This window comes from Oncorhynchus mykiss, chromosome 17, assembly GCF_013265735.2.
Source record: "Oncorhynchus mykiss isolate Arlee chromosome 17, USDA_OmykA_1.1, whole genome shotgun sequence".
NCBI lineage: Eukaryota > Metazoa > Chordata > Actinopteri > Salmoniformes > Salmonidae > Oncorhynchus > Oncorhynchus mykiss.
This window is the reverse complement of record NC_048581.1, coordinates 22,000,188-22,022,091: the sequence shown is the minus strand read 5'-3', so window position 1 is coordinate 22,022,091 and position 21,904 is coordinate 22,000,188. Positions and strand designations below refer to the sequence as shown.

Sequence of the window (21,904 nt, the reverse complement as noted above, 5' to 3'; positions counted from 1 at the left end):
CGCCTCCATGCTCTGGACACTATGCTGACAGACGCAGCAAACCTTCTTGCCACAGCTCGCATTGATGTGCCATCCTGGATGAGCTGTACTACCTGAGCCACTTGTGTGGGTTGTAGACTCCGTCTCATGCTACCACTAGAGTGAAAGCACTGCCAGCATTCAAAAGTGACCAAAACATCAGCCAGGAAGCATAGGAACTGAGAAGTGGTCTGTGGTCATCACCTGCAGAACCACCCCTTTATTGGGGGTGTCTTGCTAATTGAGCAGTGTATTTTGATTTAAACACTTGTTTTGGTTACTACATGATTCCATATGTGTTATGTCATAGGTTTGATTTCTTCGCTATTATTCTACAATGTAGAAGAACAAAAAAAAGTAGGTGAGTAGGTGTGTCCAAACCTTTGACTGGTACTGTATATGTACAGGTAATTTCGGCTCATTTTATGCATAATGTTCAATTTGGACACTAAAGCATCACTAATCTACTACAGAACAAAGTTCAGGGATGGGTCTCAGTGTTTTCCTCAATTCTTTGCTTCTCAAAACCTCCGATGGAAGCAAGGAGAAGGACTTGATGAATCAAGAAAAATACTTCCAAGATCTACCCAAAGGGAAGCGTGGGGTTAGAGGACAATATTCTGAAGTAGAGGGTCACCTTGTTGAACAGGACTCCCTAATCTTCTACAAACAGATTCCAACAAACACTCTCTTTTCCAGAATCTTAACAAAGGCATGTACAAATAAAGAATTGCATTCACCTCTTCTTGTTTTGCTGTAGAAATTGCAAGACTCGTAGTATGGCGCTAATCGTATTCCTTTGCTATACTTATTCATTGTAATCATGAGTAATATTGTAGTGATACCATGGTAATAACTACCAGTATGTTTTGGTGAAGATAAGAATGACCAGTTGTAAGGCTGACGTTGTCTTAGCAACATAAATGCGTGCGTATACTGGCTGGTTATTGATACGTTAATATACATCATAGACAAACAAAATAACTCAATCATGTGATTGTTGCAGCTTGCCAATGTAAATGGTATCATAGCAACTGTGTTCGGTAATACTGTTTTATATAGGAAGTATACCTTTACAATAAAGGGATAAAAAATGTCCTGCAGTGAGTGAAGTGTTTCATAATCTACAGTTCCAGAGCAAGCATCAGGGTTGGATCAATTCATTTTAAAATCTGGTAATTCGGTAAGTAATTGACTGAATTGAAATGGAATTGACCCCACCCTGGTAAGCATACAGTCCTAAGTCTGAGAGGAGTTCTAGTTGTTCCGTTAAAGGGTTGGAATGGAAGCATCCAGTAAATACCCGTTATTCAAAATGACAGTCAATAACAATTCCGTCATGATGTCATTTCCTGGTGGACAGAGAACCTTGGTATGATGCGTTTGCGGTTGGGTATGGGACGTTGTGCTTATAAATCTGAGGAATATATGTCATTATTGATCTCTGAAGAATGTTTTGAGGGATGTAATGAGTCCCTAAATCAATATAAATTGGTGTATTGCTTACAATACTGTACAGGTCCCATATATTCAATTTCCAATTGCCTTTTAACATTATATAGTGCCACATATTTCATTTACATTTCTGTTATTCCATTATTTACATGTGGCTTGTCCTGTCCATCTATCACCTATATGGGCGTCCATTTTGCACCAGGGTTCTCTGGATCACAGGAAATTATGTAACGATAGGTGATATGACACCAAGAGACCAGGTCAGGTGACAGATGTACAGTGTGACTGTGTTGTTGTTACTAGGGTGGTGCTGTGAATGGGAGGGTGTACTGTCCTCAACTCCTCTGTAACCACGGTTACATGATACAACACTGGGTGGCTCCGCAGCAGTCCTTGATGATGGTGATGGACTTGGTGACGGACGGCTTGCTGGGCGGCGGACCAGGGAGTCTCTTGGGCTTCTGGGGATCTAGGGTAAGAGAGTATGGGCAAATCTGAGATGTCATAGGGCACCTTGTTCCCAACAGCGCACTACTTTTTGCACTCCTACCAGAGACTCGTATAGGGGTGCACATTTGGACATGTTCTCTGTGGTTTTAGATGGAAATGAAAAAGGCACAGCCAGTTCTCTACGATTCCCATCTTCGACTCTGTTTGAATGAAGTCCTAGCCATGAGTAAATGAAATCAACGCCCTAACAACTAAGACTACTCTAGAATCGATATTCTGATATGATTTGAATCGGCTGTTATCACATTAATTCCATTACGTGGCTTGTCAGTTGTCCCTTGTTGCCTCTCGATTTTATCTCGGTCTTGACCTAATGTGACAGAGCCAGTGTGCCCGGTGTGAAACTGTATGACAGTCAGGGCCACTCATGGTCTGTGACTCTGGAGATGACAGAACTCATCTGCTTGGTATTACACCATATCCACGTCTTTACTGTATGTGTGCTTTTAACACGTACTTGAGTGTTTTCATCAAGGCCACTGTGACCATGACCATGTTGGTGTTGCGTTGTCAAGAGGGGGAACCTGTAAGCATTTCATTGCACTGTGTCCTACACGTGTACCATGTCTATGACTCATAATGACTCAATTGCCAGGTCGCAATTGTAAATGAGAACTTGTTCTCAACTTGCCTACCTGGTTAAATAAAGGTAAAATAAAATAAATAAAATAAAAATAAACAAACTATTGATTGTGTACTAGTGTGCGTTTTGTATGAAGGATACTACTCACTTTGGGCAGCTTCTCTGGCCAGCTTCTCCAGAGGCATCAGCTTCTGTCTCAGGAACTCAGCCATCTCCTTGTCCTCCTCCTGCTCCCTGTAGAGAGGATATGGGTTAGAGTCAGTGGTTACAGACAGACAGTCACCCCTTACTCAATGGCAAAACGTCACATAGTCTGTAGAATACCCCCATACGTGGGTACCAAAGCATTTGCCCCTAAACAGTTGTCACTTTCCAGACTGTAACATACCTTGTGTCCATACTCCTATTCAATAAAGTTAGTGACTATTTGCAGCACATAAAATCTCCATACACATAGCTTTGTTTCCAAGAATGTCTCGCAATCTGTCCGTTGCAGTTTACTTCTCAATATCCTCAACACTCCATACATTCACTGAATGACACTGTGATCTCATATCAGCTGTCTGTAAGTAATCTCCATGTCAAATAAAGGAGGACCAAGATAGCAGGCAGAGGATGGGGAGTAAGTGAGAGACCAAGGGGGACCGAGATAGCAGGCAGAGGATGGGGAGTAAGTGAGAGACCAAGGGGGACCGAGATAGCAGGCAGAGGATGGGGAGTAAGTGAGAGACCAAGGGGGACCAAGATAGCAGGCAGAGGATGGGGAGTAAGTGAGAGACCAAGGGGGAACAAGACAGAATCTTAGGTAGAAGAGGAAGTGAAGATGATAAGGAGTTGAACTGTGGTCATGTGTCACATCCCTCAGACTGTCTGGCAGTTAGACCGTAATCTCTACACCGCCCTCAGACTGTCTGGCAGTTAGACCGTAATCTCTACACCTCCCTCAGTCTGTCTGGCAGTTACACCGTAATCTCTACACCTCCCTCAGACTGTCTGGCAGTTAGACCGTAATCTCTACACCTCCCTCAGACTGTCTGGCAGTTAGACCGTAATCTCTACACCTCCCTCAGACTGTCTGGCAGTTAGACTGTAATCTCTCCATCTCCGTCAGACCGTTTGGCAGTTAGATCGTAATCTGTCCACCTCCCTCAGACTGTCTGGCAGTTATACCTTAATCTCTCCAGCGCCCTCTCTCCATCTCCCTCCCTCTAGCTCCCTCCACCTCCCTCTCTCCAGCTCCCTCCCTCTCTCCAGCATTCTCCCTCCACCTCCCTCTCTCCATCTCCTCATCTCCCTCCCTCCCTCCACCTCCCCCTCTAGCTCCCTCCCTCCCTCTAGCTCCCTCCATCTCCCCCTCGCTCTCTCCAGCTCCCTCCTTCTCTCCATCACCCTCCCTCCCTCTCTCCAGATCCCTCCCTCCCTCGCTCATCACCCTCCCTCTCTACATCTCCCTCCCTCTCTCCAGCTCTCTCCCTCCACATCCCCCAGACCACAGTTATACCTTAATCTCTCCACCTCCCTCCCTCCCTCCCTCCACCTCCCTCTCTCCAGCTCTCTCCCGTTCTCCAGCTCTCTCCCTTCACCTCCCTCTCTCCATCTCTCTCCATCTCCCTCCTTCTCTCCAGCTCCCTCTCCCTCTACCTCCCTCTCTCCAGCTCTCTCCCTCCACCTCCCTCTCTCCCTCCACCTCCCTCTCTCCATCTCCCTCTCTCCCTCCATCTCCCTCTCTCCAGCTCCCTCCCCCCAGCTGCCTCCCTCCACCTCCCTCTCTCCACCTCCCTCCACCTCCCTCTCTCCACCTCCCTCTATCCACCTCCCTCTCTCCACCTCCCTCCCTCTAGCTCCCTCCCTACAGCTCCCTCCCTCCCTCTAGCTCCCTCCCTACAGCTCCCTCCCTCTCTCCAGCTCCCTCCCTCCACCTCCCTCCCTCCCTCCACCTCCCTCCCTCTCTCCAGCTCCCTCCCTCCACCTCCCTCCCTCCACCTCCCTCTCTCCAGCTCCCTCCCTTTCTCCAGCTCCCTCCCTCCACCTACCTCTCTCCATCTCCCTCCCTCCCTCCAGCTCCATCCCTCCACCTCCCTCTCTCCAGCCCCCTCCCTGCACCTCCATCTCTCCATCTCTCTCCATCTCTCTCCCTCCACCTCCCTCTCTCCAGCTCTCTCCATCCCTCTCTCCAGCTCTCTCCATCCCTCTCTCCAGCTCTCTCCATCCCTCTCTCCAGCTCCCTCCCTCCGTCTCCCTCTCATCTCCCCTCTCATCTCCCCTCTCATCTCCCAATCTCCCTCGCTCTCTCCCTCCATCTCCCTCCATCTCCCTCGCTCTCTCCCTCCATCTCCCTCGCTCTCTCCCTCCATCTCCCTCGCTCTCTCCCTCCATCTCCCTCGCTCTCTCCCTCCATCTCCATCTCCCTCCCTCCAGCTCCCTCGGACCACAGTTCTACCTTAATCTCTCCACCTCTGCATCGTCCACTAGGAAATCCCTCTTCTGCACCAGTTTATGGATTTTCAGGATCAACTCCTCCTCCCACTGTCTCTGTTTCTTGGTCTTCTCTTTCTCTGGAGGAAGAAGAGAGGGAGAGAGGGAAGGGGATAGAGGGGAGGTAGAGAGGGGTTTAGATTTGAAAGATTGATGTTTTATATCAAACTAAAAAGTATATTTTTATCTTCTATTAAATACATTTCTCAACTGATTCAACATTTATTAGATACTGAGCTACAGGAGAAGAGGAAACTTCCTGGGAAGGCAGTGCATGCTACCAAATAGTGATTCACATCACAAACCGTAGGGACCCTTTTCCATCTGTAAAGCTCAAGTGATGGAACTGTAAAGGTCATTTCCAGTTGAGCCAACATATGCAGTGATACCGTGAATGCAGTCTCTGCTAAAGCGGGACATTGCCTTCAAATTTCAATCATGCTGTAAAGCTGAACTTCTGCGTTGCGGATTGAATAGAGTCCTAGATATTTAGATTCTTAAATAGTCCTCCTCGTGTTTAATTCATGAGAACTAATCGGGAGACAAAATATGCAAATGCTGTTCAATGATGCAATGTCCTGTCTGAATGGGGGAATTTGCATAAGCAGTCGTATATTAAGGGAATTAATCTCAAATGTTACCCTGTGCTCTACACAGGACAATACTTTTGACCAGAGTCCAATGGGTTAATTTGCATAAGCAGTCGTATATTCATAAACTCTGTATCCAATTCTCTGGAAAGGATTTCGACGTAATTCCTGACCTTCACACTGAAATCAAATCAAATGTATTGGTCACATACACATGGTAAGCAGATGTTAATGCGAGTGTAGCGAGATGCTTGTGCTTCTAGTTCCGACAGTGCAGTAATATCTAACGAGTAATCAAACAATTTCACAACAACTACCTAATACACACAAATGTAAAGGGATGGAATAGGAATGTGTACATATAAATATATAGATGAGCAATGGCTGAGCGGCATAGGCAAGGTGCAATAAATGGTATAAAATACAGTATATACATATGAGATGAGTAATGTAAGATATGTAAACATGATTAAAATGGCAAGTGACTAGTGATCCATTTATTAAAGTGGCTAATGATTTGAGTCTGTATGTAGGCAGCAGCTTCTCTGTATTAGTTATTACTGTTTAACAGTCTGATGGCCTTGAGATAGAAGCTGTTTTCAGTCTCTCGGTCCCAGCTTTGATGCACCTATACTGACCTCGCCTTCTGGATGGTTGCGTGGTGAACAGGCAGTGACTCGGGTTGTTGTTATCCTTGATGATCTTTTGGCCTTTTTGTGACATCGGGTGCTGTAGGTGTCCTGGAGGGCAGGTAGTTTACCCCCGGTGATGCGTTGTGCAGACTGCAACACCCTCTGGAGAGCCTTGCAATTGAGGGAGGTGCAGTTGCCATACCAGGCAGTGATACAGCCCGACAGGATGCTCTCAATTGTGCACCTGTAAGGGTTTGTGAGGGTTTTAGGTGACAAACCACATTTCTTCAGCCTCCTGAGGTTGAAGAGGCGCTGTTGCGCCTTCTTCACCCCACTGTCTGTGAGGGTGGACCATTTCAGTTTGTCCGTGATGGGTAAGCCGAGGAACTTAAAACTATCCACCTTCTCCACTACTGTCCCGTTGATGTGGATGGGGGATGCTCCCTCTGCTGTTTCCTGAAGTCCATGATCATCTCCTTTGTTTTGTTGACGTTGTTTTCTTGACACCACACACCGAGTGCTCTCACCTCCTCCCTTTAGGCTGTCTCGTCATCGTTGGTAATCAAGCCCATTACTCTTGTGTGCATTGATGATTGAGTTGGAGGCGTGCATGGCTGCGCAGTCATGGGTGAACAGGAAGTACAGGAGAGGGCTGAGCACACACCCTTGTGGGACCCAGTGATAGACTGAGACACACACACACACACACACTTACATACACACACTACAATAGATGGAAAACAGTGTGCAGTGTTGTTGACCGTAGTAATAGTAGGTGGGAAAGCTGAGGCACCAGGCAGGAGAGGAGTGCAGTCTCAGCTCTTTCTCTCCCACCGGGGTAGAACTAGATCCGTACAGCCATTCCCTGGAGTCACAGTGTTCCCGGAACACATAGACGGATGCAGAAATCTGAATGTCAAATGGAAAAGCAGCGGGGCTAGGGCCTTTCTCTGTACTGAGGTAATAACAGAGCTTGTTGGGTCACATACATATTGATACATAGGGTATGGTATATTATGACTCATAATGGTGTAAGGAATTAGATTTGATTTGGAATGTGTGAATGGTGTTCTAAATGTCAATGAAGGTCATGAATCATGTACTGGATTTAGCTTCTATGTAATCAGTATGGCATCTGTACAGTGTGTAGGCTTTATGTATGCTCTAATGAACAATTAATTCCATTGTTCTTGTTTGTTGCGATTCCAGATTATCACTAATACAGATCCAGTCACTATGTCATCACAAGTTCACAAGTAAAAAGAGAAACTAGCCTGGTACCAGATCTGTTTATGCTGTCTGGGACCAGGCTAGACAGCTAACTCTAGACTGTGATGTTGTAGAGTTGTGAGGTTGTAGTGGCTATTTGACTCCATCTGCTGTCAGCCGTGGACACAAATAGACCTAACATCATTTGTGGAGGAAAGTATAAATGAAGTAGTATTCGTTGATATAATCTTAGGCCACAGTCTCAGGAAATGGACCATTGGCTCATATAGCCATTACGGTTAGCTATGCGTGTGTGTGTTTGTGTGCCTGTGTGGCCATTATGACTGTGCCTACTCTAAACTACCTGAGGGGAAGAACCTCCCCCCCCTCATAACTCTCCCATGTCCCTGAGAGTTACAATCAATTGTGCGGCTACTTTACCGCAGTGAACCTACCCACAAATCACCTACCCACAAATCACCTCAATGTGTAGCAGTGGGTAGCTGCATACGGTAGCAGTTTTCTCCTCTACCCTATTTTTGGATCTATACTCACTACAGCAGGGGTGTTTTTTCCTTTTAATTCAGACCTAGACAACCAGGTGAGGGGAGTTCCTAACTACTCAGTGACCTTAATTCATCAATTAAGTACAAGGGGGGAGTGAAAACCCACACACTCTCGACCCTCTGTGGAATGAGTTTGACACGTGCTCTACAGCATGCATAAGCAATTTGGCTAAGCTAAGGGTACATTGAGGATACATCCAGATATGCTTGTTCTATTTCCTAGAGGGATAGACAGTATGGCTCATTTTTCTCCCTGTTATGTTGCTGGGTAGAATAGGACAGGGGAGGGCGGTGAAGTGGATTTCTTGGCTGTAGTTATATATGGTTAATACTAAATGGTACATTTTTCTCTCTGTTCCCAGGTAGGATAGGAAAGGCAATAGGACAGGAGAGGGCAGCCAGTGGAGGTGTTGTGAAGTCTGTGTTGCCGTTAGTTACCTGGATATATGGTTATTGATAAACTGGGTGGTTCGAGCCCTGAATGCTGATTGGCTGACAGTCGTGGTATATCAGACCGTATACCACAGTTATGACAAAACATTTATTTTTACTGCTCTAATGACGTTGGTAACCAGTTTAACCTCTACGGGATTGGTGTCCGCAGGGAGGTTGAGCTAATGTGATTAGCATGACGTTGTAAGTAACAAAAACGTTTCCCAGGACATATCTGATATGGGCAGAAACCTTTACGAGATCAGTGTCCCCCCCCGGCAGGGACGGTTGAGCTAACGTAGGCTAATGTGATTAGCATGACGTTGTAAGTAACAAAAACGTTTCCCAGGACATATCTGATATGGGCAGAAACCTCTACGAGATCAGTGTCCCCCCCCGGCAGGGACGGTTGAGCTAACGTAGGCTAATGTGATTAGCATGAGGTTGGAAGTAACAAGAACATTTCCCAGGACATATCGGATATGGCCAGAAAGCTTAAATTCTTGTTAATCTAACTGCACTGTCCAATTTACAGTAGCTATTACAGTGAAAGAATACCATGCTATTGTTTGAGGAGAGTGCACAATTATGAACTTGAAAATATATTAATATACCAATTAGGCACATTTTGGCAGTATTGATACAACAATTTTAACAGAAATGCCATGGTTCATTGAATCAGTCTAAAACTTTGCACATACACTACTGCCATCTAGTGGCCAAATTCAAAAGTTGCCTAACCTGGAATATTACATTTTGGCCTTTCTCTTGCATTTCAAAGATACAAGATCTAATGTGTTATATTTTCCGACATTAATTTTACATTTACACAAACTTCAAAGTATTTCCTTCAAATGGTATCAAGAATATGCATATCCTTGTTTCAGGTCCTCAGCTACAGGCAGTTAGATTTGTATGAAATTTTAGGTGAAATTAAAAATAAAAAAAAGGGTCCAATCCTTATTATAATAGCAATAAGGCACCTCGGGTGTTTGTGGTATATGGCCAATATGCGACTGCTAAGGGCTGTATCCAGGCAATCCATGTTGAGTCGCACCTAAGAACAGCCCTTAGCCATGGTATATTGGCCTTATACCACACCCCTTGTGCCTTGTTGCTTAAAAATATATACCTCTGATATATGGTTAATACAGTGCCTTGCGAAAGTATTCGGCCCCCTTGAACTTTGCGACCTTTTGCCACATTTCAGGCTTCAAACATAAAGATATAAAACTGTATTTTTTTGTGAAGAATCAACAACAAGTGGGACACAATCATGAAGTGGAACGACATTTATTGGATATTTCAAACTTTTTTAACAAATCAAAAACTGAAAAATTGGGCGTGCAAAATTATTCAGCCCCCTTAAGTTAATACTTTGTAGCGCCACCTTTTGCTGCGATTACAGCTGTAAGTCGCTTGGGGTATGTCTCTATCAGTTTTGCAGATCGAGAGACTGACATTTTTTCCCATTCCTCCTTGCAATACAGCTCGAGCTCAGTGAGGTTGGATGGAGAGCATTTGTGAACAGCAGTTTTCAGTTCTTTCCACAGATTCTCGATTGGATTCAGGTCTGGACTTTGTTCCTTGTTCTTCATGATGCTCTCTGCGCTTTTAACGGACCTCTGAGACTATCACAGTGCAGGTGCATTTATACGGAGACTTGATTACACACAGGTGGATTGTATTTATCATCATTAGTCATTTAGGTCAACATTGGATCATTCAGAGATCCTCACTGAACTTCTGGAGAGAGTTTGCTGCACTGAAAGTAAAGGGGCTGAATAATTTTGCACGCCCAATTTTTCAGTTTTTGATTTGTTAAAAAAGTTTGAAATATCCAATTTAATGTCGTTCCACTTCATGATTGTGTCCCACTTGTTGTTGATTCTTCACAAAAAAATACAGTTTTATATCTATGTTTGAAGCCTGAAATGTGGCAAAAGGTCGCAAAGTTCAAGGGGGCCGAATACTTTCGCAAGGCACTGTATATGGTACATTTTTCTGCCTGTTATTTGGTAGGATAGCTGTGGGCAGTGGAACTGTTGTGATTGTCTCTATTTGTTGCTGTTAGTTACCTGGTACAGTTACCACCTTCCTCAGCTCCTGTTTCAGACTCATGATGTCTTTGCAGAGCTGGATGTCGTCCGCCCTTGAAAAGACAACAACATTCATTCCAGTTAGGAAGGGTAAAGCACAGTGTGACTCTCTGGCCCTGTTCCATTTTGGTTCTTCCAAGTGACCTGGCTATTGGAGGCCTATTGACATAATTTGCATTCATCTATTTATTTCAGATCTATGAGCTAGGGGAAAGGGGATAGGATTTGAAAGGTATGGGGCCCGCTATCCACTCTATCCATTTCCTAACATAAAAATGCCCTACTATATATCAATGCGGCCCAGTACATCATAAACACACTGTGCAGTCATACTGACAGATATCTTATAAAAATAGTGTTTTACAGTAATATAAAAGATAAAGCAAACATCCACATATAAAAGCTATAGGGGGAAATATATACAGTTACACTCCCCTTAGGGAAGAGTGTAGGCAGATGAAAAGTGTTGAATGAATCACTCCTCTACCAGATCCTCTGGTCCTGAAGACCAACCCTGAGGACCCTACTGGTACCTCTCTGTAATGTCATCCCCCTCTGTTCTCCTCCCCTTCTCCTTCTCTCTCTTTCCACTCCTTCCCCTCCATCCCATCCTTCCCTCTCCTCTCCTCCCCTCCATCACTCCCTCCCTCCATCTTTCACTCTCTCTTTCCCCTCTCTTCTATGCCCCCTCCCTCTCTCCCTCTCCTCCCCCTCCCATTCATCTATCTCTTCCTCTCCTCCCCTCCTTTCCCTCCCTCCATCCATCCCTACCTTTCTCTGCAGCGCTGCGACAGCTACCAGGGATTTAAGTCTCTCTGTTGTAAATCAGACTGATGACTCATCCACCAGCTCCCAACACCTCTCATTCCTCCTCCTCCCTCCATCTCTCTCTCCCCGTTCCTCCTGTCTCCTCTCACTCCATACCTCCCTTCATCACTCACCTCCCCCTCTGCCTCCTCCACTCTCTACCTGTCCCTCTTCTTCATCTCCCTCTCTTCCTCCTCTTCCTCCATCCCTCTCCCTACTATCCTCCCTACCTCCCTTCATCTCTCTCCGCCTCCTGTAGTTCCCTCTTTCTCCCCTGTTCCCATTCTTCAGCTTCTTCTCCCTCTGCTCTTTCGACCACCTGTAATGTCTCACCCACTCACTTGTTCCTGTCTCTCAACCTCAACATCTTTTTCTCTCCTCCTCACTATCCCCTATCTGCCTTGTGTTTACCCACTCACTAGACCCCAACGGTGCTTCCAGCAGGCTTTGCACTCTGCCACTCCATCTGCTACAGAATGTGTGTGTGTGTGTGTGTGTGTGTGTCTGAGTCACACATAGCTGGAGGTATTGGCATCACTGTTCACTGATGAAGCCATCCAAGCTAATTAAGCCACAATTCCCACCGATCTCTTTCCAGTTTATTGATCGTATTTTCCATCACACCAAAACATTTCACTGTATATTTTCTCAATGTTTATAACTCAATAGCGACACAATATGGTGGTCCAAGATCCCCTGAAAATCAAGCATGAACTTCTGATCATCTGGTCACCTGACCCCGTGACAAGACCAATAAGGTCACCAACGACCTGCTGATGGTGGCTGCAGGCTCCCCCTTTCTCCTGATCGTCCTGGACTTGAGAGCAGTGTTTGACACTGTCAACCACCCCATCCTCCTGGAACGCCTCCCGGGACACCATCGGACTGTCTGGATCAGCTCTGAGCTGGTTCCACTCCTACCTATCAGACAGGACTGAGTATGAGTATTGTGGTGTCCCACAAGGATCTGTTCTTGGACCCATCCTGTTTGTCCTGTACATGGTCCCCCTTAGTCATGTCATCATCCGGCATGGAATCACATTGCAGTGCTATGCTGATGACACCCAGCTGTATCTAAAAATGGCCCCATGTCACTCTGATGCAAGTGACCGTCTGAACACCTGCCGTGAGCAGATAAGGGCACGAATGAAGCAAAACTTCCTTCAACTGAACAGCAGCAAAACTGAGGCCCTACTTCTTGGCACCCCCCACCAGGTCCAGCACTCACCGTTAACACACCTCATCATTGCAGGACAGAACGCTCCTCTCTCCCCCTCAGATTCCAATCTGCCTGTACAGCTTGATTCCTCCCTGACCTTTGACAGCCACATCAGACAAATGTGTAAATCTTGATTCCTCCCTGACCTTTTTCAGCCACATCAGACGACTGTGTAGATCTTGATTCCTCCCTGACCTTTGACAGCCACATCAGACGAGTGTGTAAAGTGTTATTCTATCACCTAAAGTACATTGCCAAACTCCGTCCCACCCTCACTCAGTCTGACGCAGGGAAGCTGATCCATGCCTTTATCTCCTCTGGAGTTTATTATCTTCATCGGGATCCCTGACAGGAGTCCTCAGAAGCTCCAATACTTCCAGAACAGCACTGCCAGGATCCTGATGTGAGTGAGGAAACACCATCACATCACCCCCATCCCGGCATCTATGCACTGGCTGTCTCATTCCGGATTGAATTCAAAACCCTTCTGCTGACTGTACAGTGTATTCATGGCAAAGAACTGCTCTCCCTCCATAACCCTACCCGCACCCTCAGGTCAAGTGATAGACTCCTCCTCCACGCCCCCGGGACCTAGCTCCTTGTCTTTTATAGCATCAGCTGGGTTCTTTGTGTCAGTTGCCCTGTCTAGTCGTGTCCATTTTTTTCCTTCTATTTGTATTTTATATTTTTTTTATGCACTTTAAGAATGTTCAGTATAATGAAAAGCGCTTTAAAAATGCAATACATTATTATTATCATTATTATCATCATTATTATTGTATGTAAGTATAATGAATTGTCATATACGATATGAATGGGAATATACAGTGCCTTTGGAAAGTATTCACACCCCTTGACTTTTTCCACATTTTGTTGTTACAAAGTGCGATTAACAGGGATTTAAATCAATCTACACAAAATACTCTGTAATGTCAAAGTGGCCTTGTGTTTTACGTTATTGTCCTGCTGAAGGGTCAATTCATCTCAGTGTCTGGTGGAAAGCAGAGTTAACCAGTCCTTAACGATTCCAAGCATACCCATAGCATGATGCAGCCACCACTATGCTTGAAAATATGGAGAGTGGTACTCTGTCATGTGTTGTATTGGATTTGCCCCAAACATAACACTGTATTCAGGAGAAAAGTTCATTGTTTTGCCACATTTTTTTGCAGTATCTTGTTGCAAACAGGATGCATATTTTGGAACATTTTTATTCTGTACAGGCTTCCTTCTTTTCACTCTGTCATTTGTTAGTATTGTGGAGTAACTACAATGTTGTTGATCCATCCTCAGTTTTCTGCTATCACATCATTCAACTCTGTAACTGTTTTAAAATCACCATTGGCCTCTTGGTGAAATCCCTGAGTGGTTTCCTTCCTCGCTGGCAACTGAGCTATGAAGGATGCCTGTATCTTTGTAACGGCTGGGTATATTGATGCACCATCCAAAGTGTAATGAATAACTTCACCATGCTCAAAGGCATATTCAATGTCTGCTTTTTTATTTTTTACCCCTCTACCAATAGGTGCCCTTCTTTGCGAGGCATTGGAAATCCTCCCTGGTCTTTGTGGTTGAATCTGTGTTTGAAATTCAAGTGCTCGACTGAGGGACCTTACAATTATCTGTATGTGTGGGGTACAGTGATGAGGTAGTTATTCAAAAATCATGTTAAACACTATTATTGCACACAGAGTGAGTCCATGCCACGTATTATATGACTTGTTTAACTGCTGAACTTGTGTAGGCTTGGCACGACAAAGGGGTTGAATATATTTCAGCTTTAAATCTTTTCTTAATTTGATATTATGGGGGTATTGTGAGTGGGCCAGTGACAAATGTAATACATTTTACATTCAGGCTGGAACACAACAAAATGTGTATGAAGTGTGTATACTTTCTGAAGGTATTGTAATAGCATGGATGCCATTCTGTTTCTGCTTTAGCCAACTCCTTTCTGTACTGGCATGGAGCAGGCTGGCAATCAAGTTAACTGATTATTCACAGTGTTAGAAATACGGCTTTACTGCGTCTACATCAGGATAATATCATTATCATCAGGATACACAGTATTAACCTATTAGGCTTATGTGTATGGGTGTCATTATTTTTCAAGGGTCCCAAAGAGTCTATGTACTCTCTTTACTGTACATAATACATTCGCCCACCCCACTTGGAAGAAAATGGAAATTCAATGTATCTATTCCAATGAGCTTCTCTATTATTCAAATCCAACACGTCTTCGTGTCTCCCGACCCCTCCTGTCTCAGCCTCCAGTATTTATGCTGCAATAGTTTGTGTCGGGGGGCTAGGGTCAGTCTGTTAAATCTGGAATATTTCTCCTGTCTTATCCGGTGTCCTGTGTGAATTTAAGTATGCTCTCTCTGTCTTTCTTTCTTTCTTTATTTCTTTCTTTCTCGCTCGCTCTGAGGACATGAGCCCTAGGACCATGCTTCAGGACTACCTGGCCTGATGGCTCCTTGCTGTCCCTAGTCCACCTGGTCGTACTGCTGCTCCAGTTTCAACTGTTCTGCCTGCGGCTATGGAACCCTGACCTATTCACCGGACGTGCTACCTGTCCCAGACCTGCTGTTTTTCAACTCTCTAGAGACAGCAGGAGCGGTAGAGATACTCTGAAGGATCGGCGATGAAAAGCCAACTGACATTTACTCCTGAGGTTCTGACCTGTTGCCCCCTCTACAACCACTGTTATTATTATTATCTGACCCTGCTGGTCATCTATGAACATTTGAACATCTTGGCCATGTTCCGTTATAATCTCCACCCGGCACAGCCAGAAGATGACTGGCCACCCATCATCACCTGGTTCTAGGTTTCTTCCTAGGTTTTGGCCTTTCTAGGGAGTTTTTCCTAGCCACCGTGCTTCTACACCTGCATTGCTTGCTGTTTGGGGTTTTAGGCTGGGTTTCTGTACAGCACTTTGTGACATCAGTTGATGTAAGAAGGGCTTTATAAATACATTTGATTGATTGATTGATTAAAGCCTCAGTCTGTAATTATTTTATCGTGGTGTTGATGGTCTCTGTACAGTACTCACATAAAGCGCAGTTCGGACTCCCTCCTCACCAGCACCTCCCTGAGGCGCTGGATGCGAGCCATCTCCACTTCAATCTCATCTGGAGACATGATGCTCTCTGCCATGGACACATCTGACTGACCTGGAGGGAGAGAGGGAACTTTGTGCTTTAACACTATTGTGAGTTATAACATTCTAACACAACGGGAGGGAGATTTCTAAATATTTCGGTCTTAAATATTTCAATAGATCATTCATAAAATACCAATACAATACCAACTTCTGGACTTCAGAACCAAAGGGCCTATTCTATTGTTGCCACCATCAAATAGTCTGAAGAGGAGACCTATTCCCTCCTTCCTCTGACAAAGAACAGTACATGGAATCACAATGGACATGGTCCTGCCAAGCATTACTGCTTTACTGTCTAGCCTGGCCTATTATTCCCTCCTTCCTCTGACTTAAAGAGCAGTACATGGAATCACAATGGACATGGTCCTGCCAAGCATTACTGCTTTACTGTCTAGCCTGGCCTATTATTCCCCTCCCTTTATCCAGTACAATGCCCAAGGCTTGTTTAGCAGATTTATTTTACAGTAATACAACACTACTCCCTGCTCCATCCAACGTCCTAATTATGAATGTGACGCTCGAGTAAGTCAAGGGACAAGATACGCATAGTAAATGATCTGAAATGTAAATGACACCAGGAATTTCTCTCTTGACTAAACGAAAATCAGTGTTGCTTTTGAGCTGTCTTTTTCAAGTCTGACTCACTCACACACTGTCAAAGTGCTTCTTGGCAAACCTAGACAAGTCCAGATGATAGCTAAGGTATGTGTCATTGTGTCTCACAGTACCCACCTAAAAGGAATAGAAAAGGTTCTAGTAAAATGGCTGATGACTAAGAAAGAAGTAGCTGACCACCTTAAATTCGATGCCAGATGCTCAGACACTCTGGTGTGACGCTCGCTGAATCAAGAGCATAAAAATACATAGTGGAAGGAGTCATTGACTCCGAGTATTAGTGAGGCTTTGGAAGGGCTGAAGGGTTGATGTCTTGAAGGCAGTGGTTGTGTCCCAAAAGGCAGCCTATTCCCCATTTAGTGCATTATATAGCGAATAGAAAGCCATTTGGGATGCAGTCAGTGGGAAGGGCCTCAAGCCAAAGAGATGAGAGAAATCTGATACTGGTACTGACATAGATCAATGACCTGGAGTAACTCTTCACTGATTGGACTAATACACCCTGAGCCGGGGCCAATGACCTCACAAAGCCACCTATTCAACCAATAGCAATCAAAGACCGGACACAGCAACACAGTTAAGCCAATAGAAATGCAAACTGATGGAATAATAAACCTATATTGCTAGTCACTAATTCAGCGTTCAAGTGCTATTGGAGTTATCGTGAGCTCCTAGTGGGAAATTTCACTTTAATAACCCTCCAAGTGGGAAATTTGGAGAAAATGTTGTTTGCTGAGTTGTGACGTTTCACCACAACCTTTCACCCTTTGAACCAAAAGATGGCAACAAATCTGTTTTTGACAATTACAACCTTATCAATATGGAGAATGTAGTTAGTTTCACCATATTGTCAATGTTAAATAAGCTAACTAACTTTATTATTAGCAATGTTAGCTAGCTAAAATCTTATTGGTTAAAGAATTGTTCCGACTTCAAAATCACTTCAACACAATCATGTCAGACTTACGACTTCCCATTTTCCACCAGCACGTGAAGCCAGCATAAGCAACTGAATGATCATCGCAATCCCAATGTCAACCAACTGAACACACTGCTAACAATAATCCTAGGCTTCTCCAATGTGTAACCTATGTCAGCAAGAAAGCAACCTGATTTAATAAACACATATTTCAGTCAGTAGCACTAAGCCGCAGAACAATCATTACGCTACCATTGTCAGATAGAGTGCATAGGTCACAGGAGGCTGCTGTAGGGAGAACAGCTCATAATGACAGCCGGAGTACGACGGAAATGGAATGGCTTTAAACATCTGGAATCCATGTGTTTGATGTATTTGATACCATTCCACTAATTCCGCTCCAGTCATTAGCACGAGCCCGTCCTCCCCAATTAAGGTTCCACCAACCTCCTGTGGCATAGGCCTAGGGGGCAACCACCTACCCTCTGTCACACCTTGGACATCCATTGTAAACTATAGCCTCCCATCCCCCACTAGGCAGGATCTAAATATTTCACTCAGGGTTAGAAGGACGTACTGTACAGTACTGCTGGGAGACAGGCCTTCCAGACAGATTTTCTCTATGGAGAGAGACAGGCTACGAGTCCAGAATGGTGAACTGACTGTTCTGTGACTCCTCAACCAACTACTGGCAAAGCTATCCATCCAGAGACCTTTACAAGGTGCTAATGTGGAGGCAGGACTCTTAAAGACAATCGACAAAAGGGAAAGTAGTGGCGTTACAAATCTTGGAAATAACTAACAAAAAATGATGTCACCTCAATTTTGTCCCTCTATTGTTTTTCTTTGCCTGGATGAGATTTTGACATTCGTTTGAGTCACTGTTTTTGTCTAAGACAAATGTAACAAGAATCGAAATTGCATCCTGTGACTGTTCATAGCTGATGAGACTCAATGCTTAGCTTGACGTCGAGTCCTTGAATAAAAAGTAGCGGCCCTGTGTTTTCCCTGCTGTGGTAACCGCAGCATGAAAACAATGCTGATACCCACATAGTTGTCTCTGCAGTCAATAACACAGTGTGGTAAACTGTGGAGGATTCATACCAAGTGGATTCTCTCGCTCTCTCTCTCTCTCTCTCTCTCTCTCTCTCTCTACCCCTCACTGCTCTATCTTTCTCTCCCTTTCCCTCTCCCCCTCTTCTTTCTACCTTTCTCTCCCCTGCTACTCTTTCTACCTCACACAAAGACACACACACACAATTTGCTGCTGACTGTCAATAGGACCGAGCCACACAAAATCCTGACTGGCCCATTATGATGGCAGAGAGCCAGGTCTGTAATGAATAACACACAAAGGATCTAAACTGCCGACTGCTCTGAGCCGAGGAAGTTATCTTAACGCAGTACACACTCAGTCAGCACACACTCCCGTACTCAGTAGTCCACATTCAGCCATCAGCAGGATTAGAGAGGAGGAAGATATTGCTCATGGGGGTCTTCCGATAAACTCCTGGATACATGGTAAATGCTAAGTATGGAAGGCTGAGGCTCTGTTCCAACACACACAGCACCATACCAATTAGTATGAAGCAATGTATTGGGCATGCATTCTTCGTGGTATGCTAGAGTGGGCGCCATGGAAGGCAGCATTGAAAGACAAAGTAAGAATCGTGCTAAACCTACTACAGGGAAACAGACACAGTGTGGCCTACAGACAGCACTGTATCGAAAAGCAAAAGCCAAAATAATAATAAATCGCTGAAGTATCACGGAAGACGTATAGGTGGAATTTAAAGGCAATGTTCCCGTGTTCGTGGTAAAACGCTGTATATGTCGGCTCAATCGTAAAATACCTTGACGTTTTAATGCAGATCTTCCGCGATGCGGGTTGAATCCAGCTCTAAATCCATACAGTAACAGCATCATTATCCTCCCCAGTCCCCACAGTCACTATTAGAAGAAATACCAGGCTTCCCTATCAACGTAGCTTCACTGGCAGAGCCAAGCTAGTTATTAACCCAATGTAATCAAACTAATTACATTAAAACAAGCTGCCTAATCAATAGCCTGAACATCTGTCTATAAATCAGCTGATCAGCATAATGAGAGCCTTGACAGAAGGAGGAGGGTGGACAGATGTCTGCTTGATGAGGAGAAGCAGAGCTGTCATGTGAATATTATCTGCGTAGCAGCCACTTCAGGGTTATGTTCATTCGGGCATGCAATGGATTAAAAAAAAAAGGGTTTGTAATGGAAAACGAACATGAGCTTTTCTTATTGTACAATGTCTGGTAGCCCCTCCCTGTTTCAGTCTGCTTTCCTCCTAATGAACAGGGCCCAGAAGTACTGTGTTAATTGTAATGTTCCCCACTGTGTTTTAGTATCCAGCTATGCATCTCCCAACACAGATGGAAGTTGAAAGTTGTAACACACAAGGAGGAACCAGGGGAAGGGAATGATGAATAGGTGTGTGTGTGTCTGTCTGTGTGTGTGTGTGTGGGGGGGGGGGGGAATTGAGAGTCTATCTCTAAAAATAGATGCAGTCTTATTCTATTCATATTCATGAGCTGAAGAATTCATCTCGGACTTTCTGCACCCCACTCTCCTCTCGTCTCTCTTTTTCATTCATATTCTAACAATGGAACTAATGAAGAGGACACTCAAAGAATATATTATTCCAAGATCCAATGGGCTGATTTCTGTTGAAAGTTTGATTCAGGCTGTTATGGTCAAATAGCACAGGAAGACATTGTGAGCATCTGAATGCAGATAAACACTCATAATTGCAGTTAGGCCTATACAGATGTCACACAGACAGGCCTACACAAAATAGACAGTGAAACATAACTACCAGTATAAGTCAAGTGAATATTGAACTTAACCCCGTAGGTGTGTGAGGCTGACTCATGACAGGATTCCCTGCTGTGGATCTCTGGTTACATAAAGCACACAATATGACCTCTTGTTAGGACTATGTCAATCCTGACCTCTCACCTCTGACCTCCCCCCCATGACCCTCTTTATGTCTGTATTATTAGACATATATCATACTGTTCTGATGACAGCTTCATGGCACTAGCCTAGCCTACCCATAATATCACAAATAGATACCAGTAAAATTAAGAACAATGAACATGGCATGTCATATAAACAACATTATTGAAACATTTATCTATAATGCATTGATATCTTACTGATGAAAACGAGGAGGATGAAAATCTCTTGCCTGTCTCTACAGTTTGTTTATATCATCCTTCCTGCTGGTATCAGTGCTGGTGATGCTGGTATTGACTCGCACACTCACAGCCCGGCAGGTAGGCTTCTAGCTTGTTCTACCCTGCTGCATCCATCGACTGGAAGGGGTGCAGTTCAATATATTAGGCCAAAGACCCAGTCAGACAACTTTGGAATGTACAGTTAGCTGAAAGTGCTGGGGCAGATGTCAGTCCTTCTTTAGTGTTATGGAAATAGGCTAGTAGATATGGGGCATTACATATGTGTATACATTTCGGGGCTCCTCTCCTTTGTACTATTGTAATATATACTGTTAATACAGTGGGTAAGCTATTGTAAATGAGAAAGATCTTCTCAAATAGTAATGATATGGTTATTATCAGCGAACAACTGGTCAAATGCACCTCCAAAATGCATTGAAAGCAACGCTCATGCATGGAGATGTCTCCAGTCCATTTTCAAGGCACTGGGAATGACATTCAGGCAACAATAAAGATGCACGGACTCATTGCAATTAACGGGTGTTGTTTTGCAACGCAACTTCCCCTATCTGAAACCACATGCTTTATTCTGCACATAGCAATAACCACTATAACAGGCCAAAACGTTACTTTGTAATAAATGACGCTCACCTTTGTCTTTTGTCCATTCCGTTTCCGATACAGAGCCGTAGCTCTTCAATGAGCGCTCGGTATCAGAAATTGATTTCTTCAATTCCATAGCTGGAATTGATTTATGATACACTATGAGTTTAATGGGTTGTGGAAGATCTGTTAAAATCCTATATTGAGTTCTGCTCTTGTTTTCCTTTTAGGATAAATCAGTTTCGCCGATAGGAAGGCACCACGGAGCCGAGACGTTGAGCATCTTTATTTAAGCTTACAAATTCCTCGATGTGTGGTACACCGTACACAGATGGATGCAGAGCGCACGCGCATTGCGAACCGGAGAATGGGAGAAAAACGGCACCGAGCTTGCATTGAAACAGTGTCATATTTTTCAAATGCAAAGCTGGAAATCGACATTTTCTATACATTTCTACTAGTTTTCCATAAAATTATTTATGAAAAGAATTTCTAGCAATAGCATTTTTTTCAATGAAGATGTCAAGATATCACTAGGCCTAGGTGCTGAATGCATTTATAGGAAAATGTTTCACTAATACAGTATCACTCTCGAAATAGCAAGTCCTTCAAACGAGTGAATGTCAAAGAATTGAAGATACTCTAGGACTATGCATGGTAGCTGAGTAGCCAGAGCAGGTGGGACCCTGTTAGGGGTCTATTCAATATGGCTCTGACGTGATGACTCATTTCACGCTGTTGAACCTATTGGCTGCTGCTATGTTGATGCACATGACTGGGCCAATAATCAG

The 21,904-nt window shown here is 44.3% G+C and overlaps 1 protein-coding gene across 1 annotated transcript; it reads right to left on the bottom strand.

The window, feature by feature from the left end:
- Positions 1 to 1,053: 1,053 nt before the first annotated feature.
- Positions 1,054 to 21,461, bottom strand: LOC110493500 (bMERB domain-containing protein 1-like). The gene is made up of 6 exons (XM_036949391.1): positions 21,162 to 21,461; positions 15,651 to 15,771; positions 10,549 to 10,622; positions 5,007 to 5,121; positions 2,715 to 2,800; positions 1,054 to 1,942 (listed from the first exon to the last, which is right to left on the bottom strand). The coding sequence occupies exons 1-6, from the start codon at positions 21,247 to 21,249 to the stop codon at positions 1,830 to 1,832; spliced, it is 597 nt and encodes a 198-aa protein (XP_036805286.1). The 5' UTR covers positions 21,250 to 21,461; the 3' UTR covers positions 1,054 to 1,829.
- Positions 21,462 to 21,904: the final 443 nt, after the last annotated feature.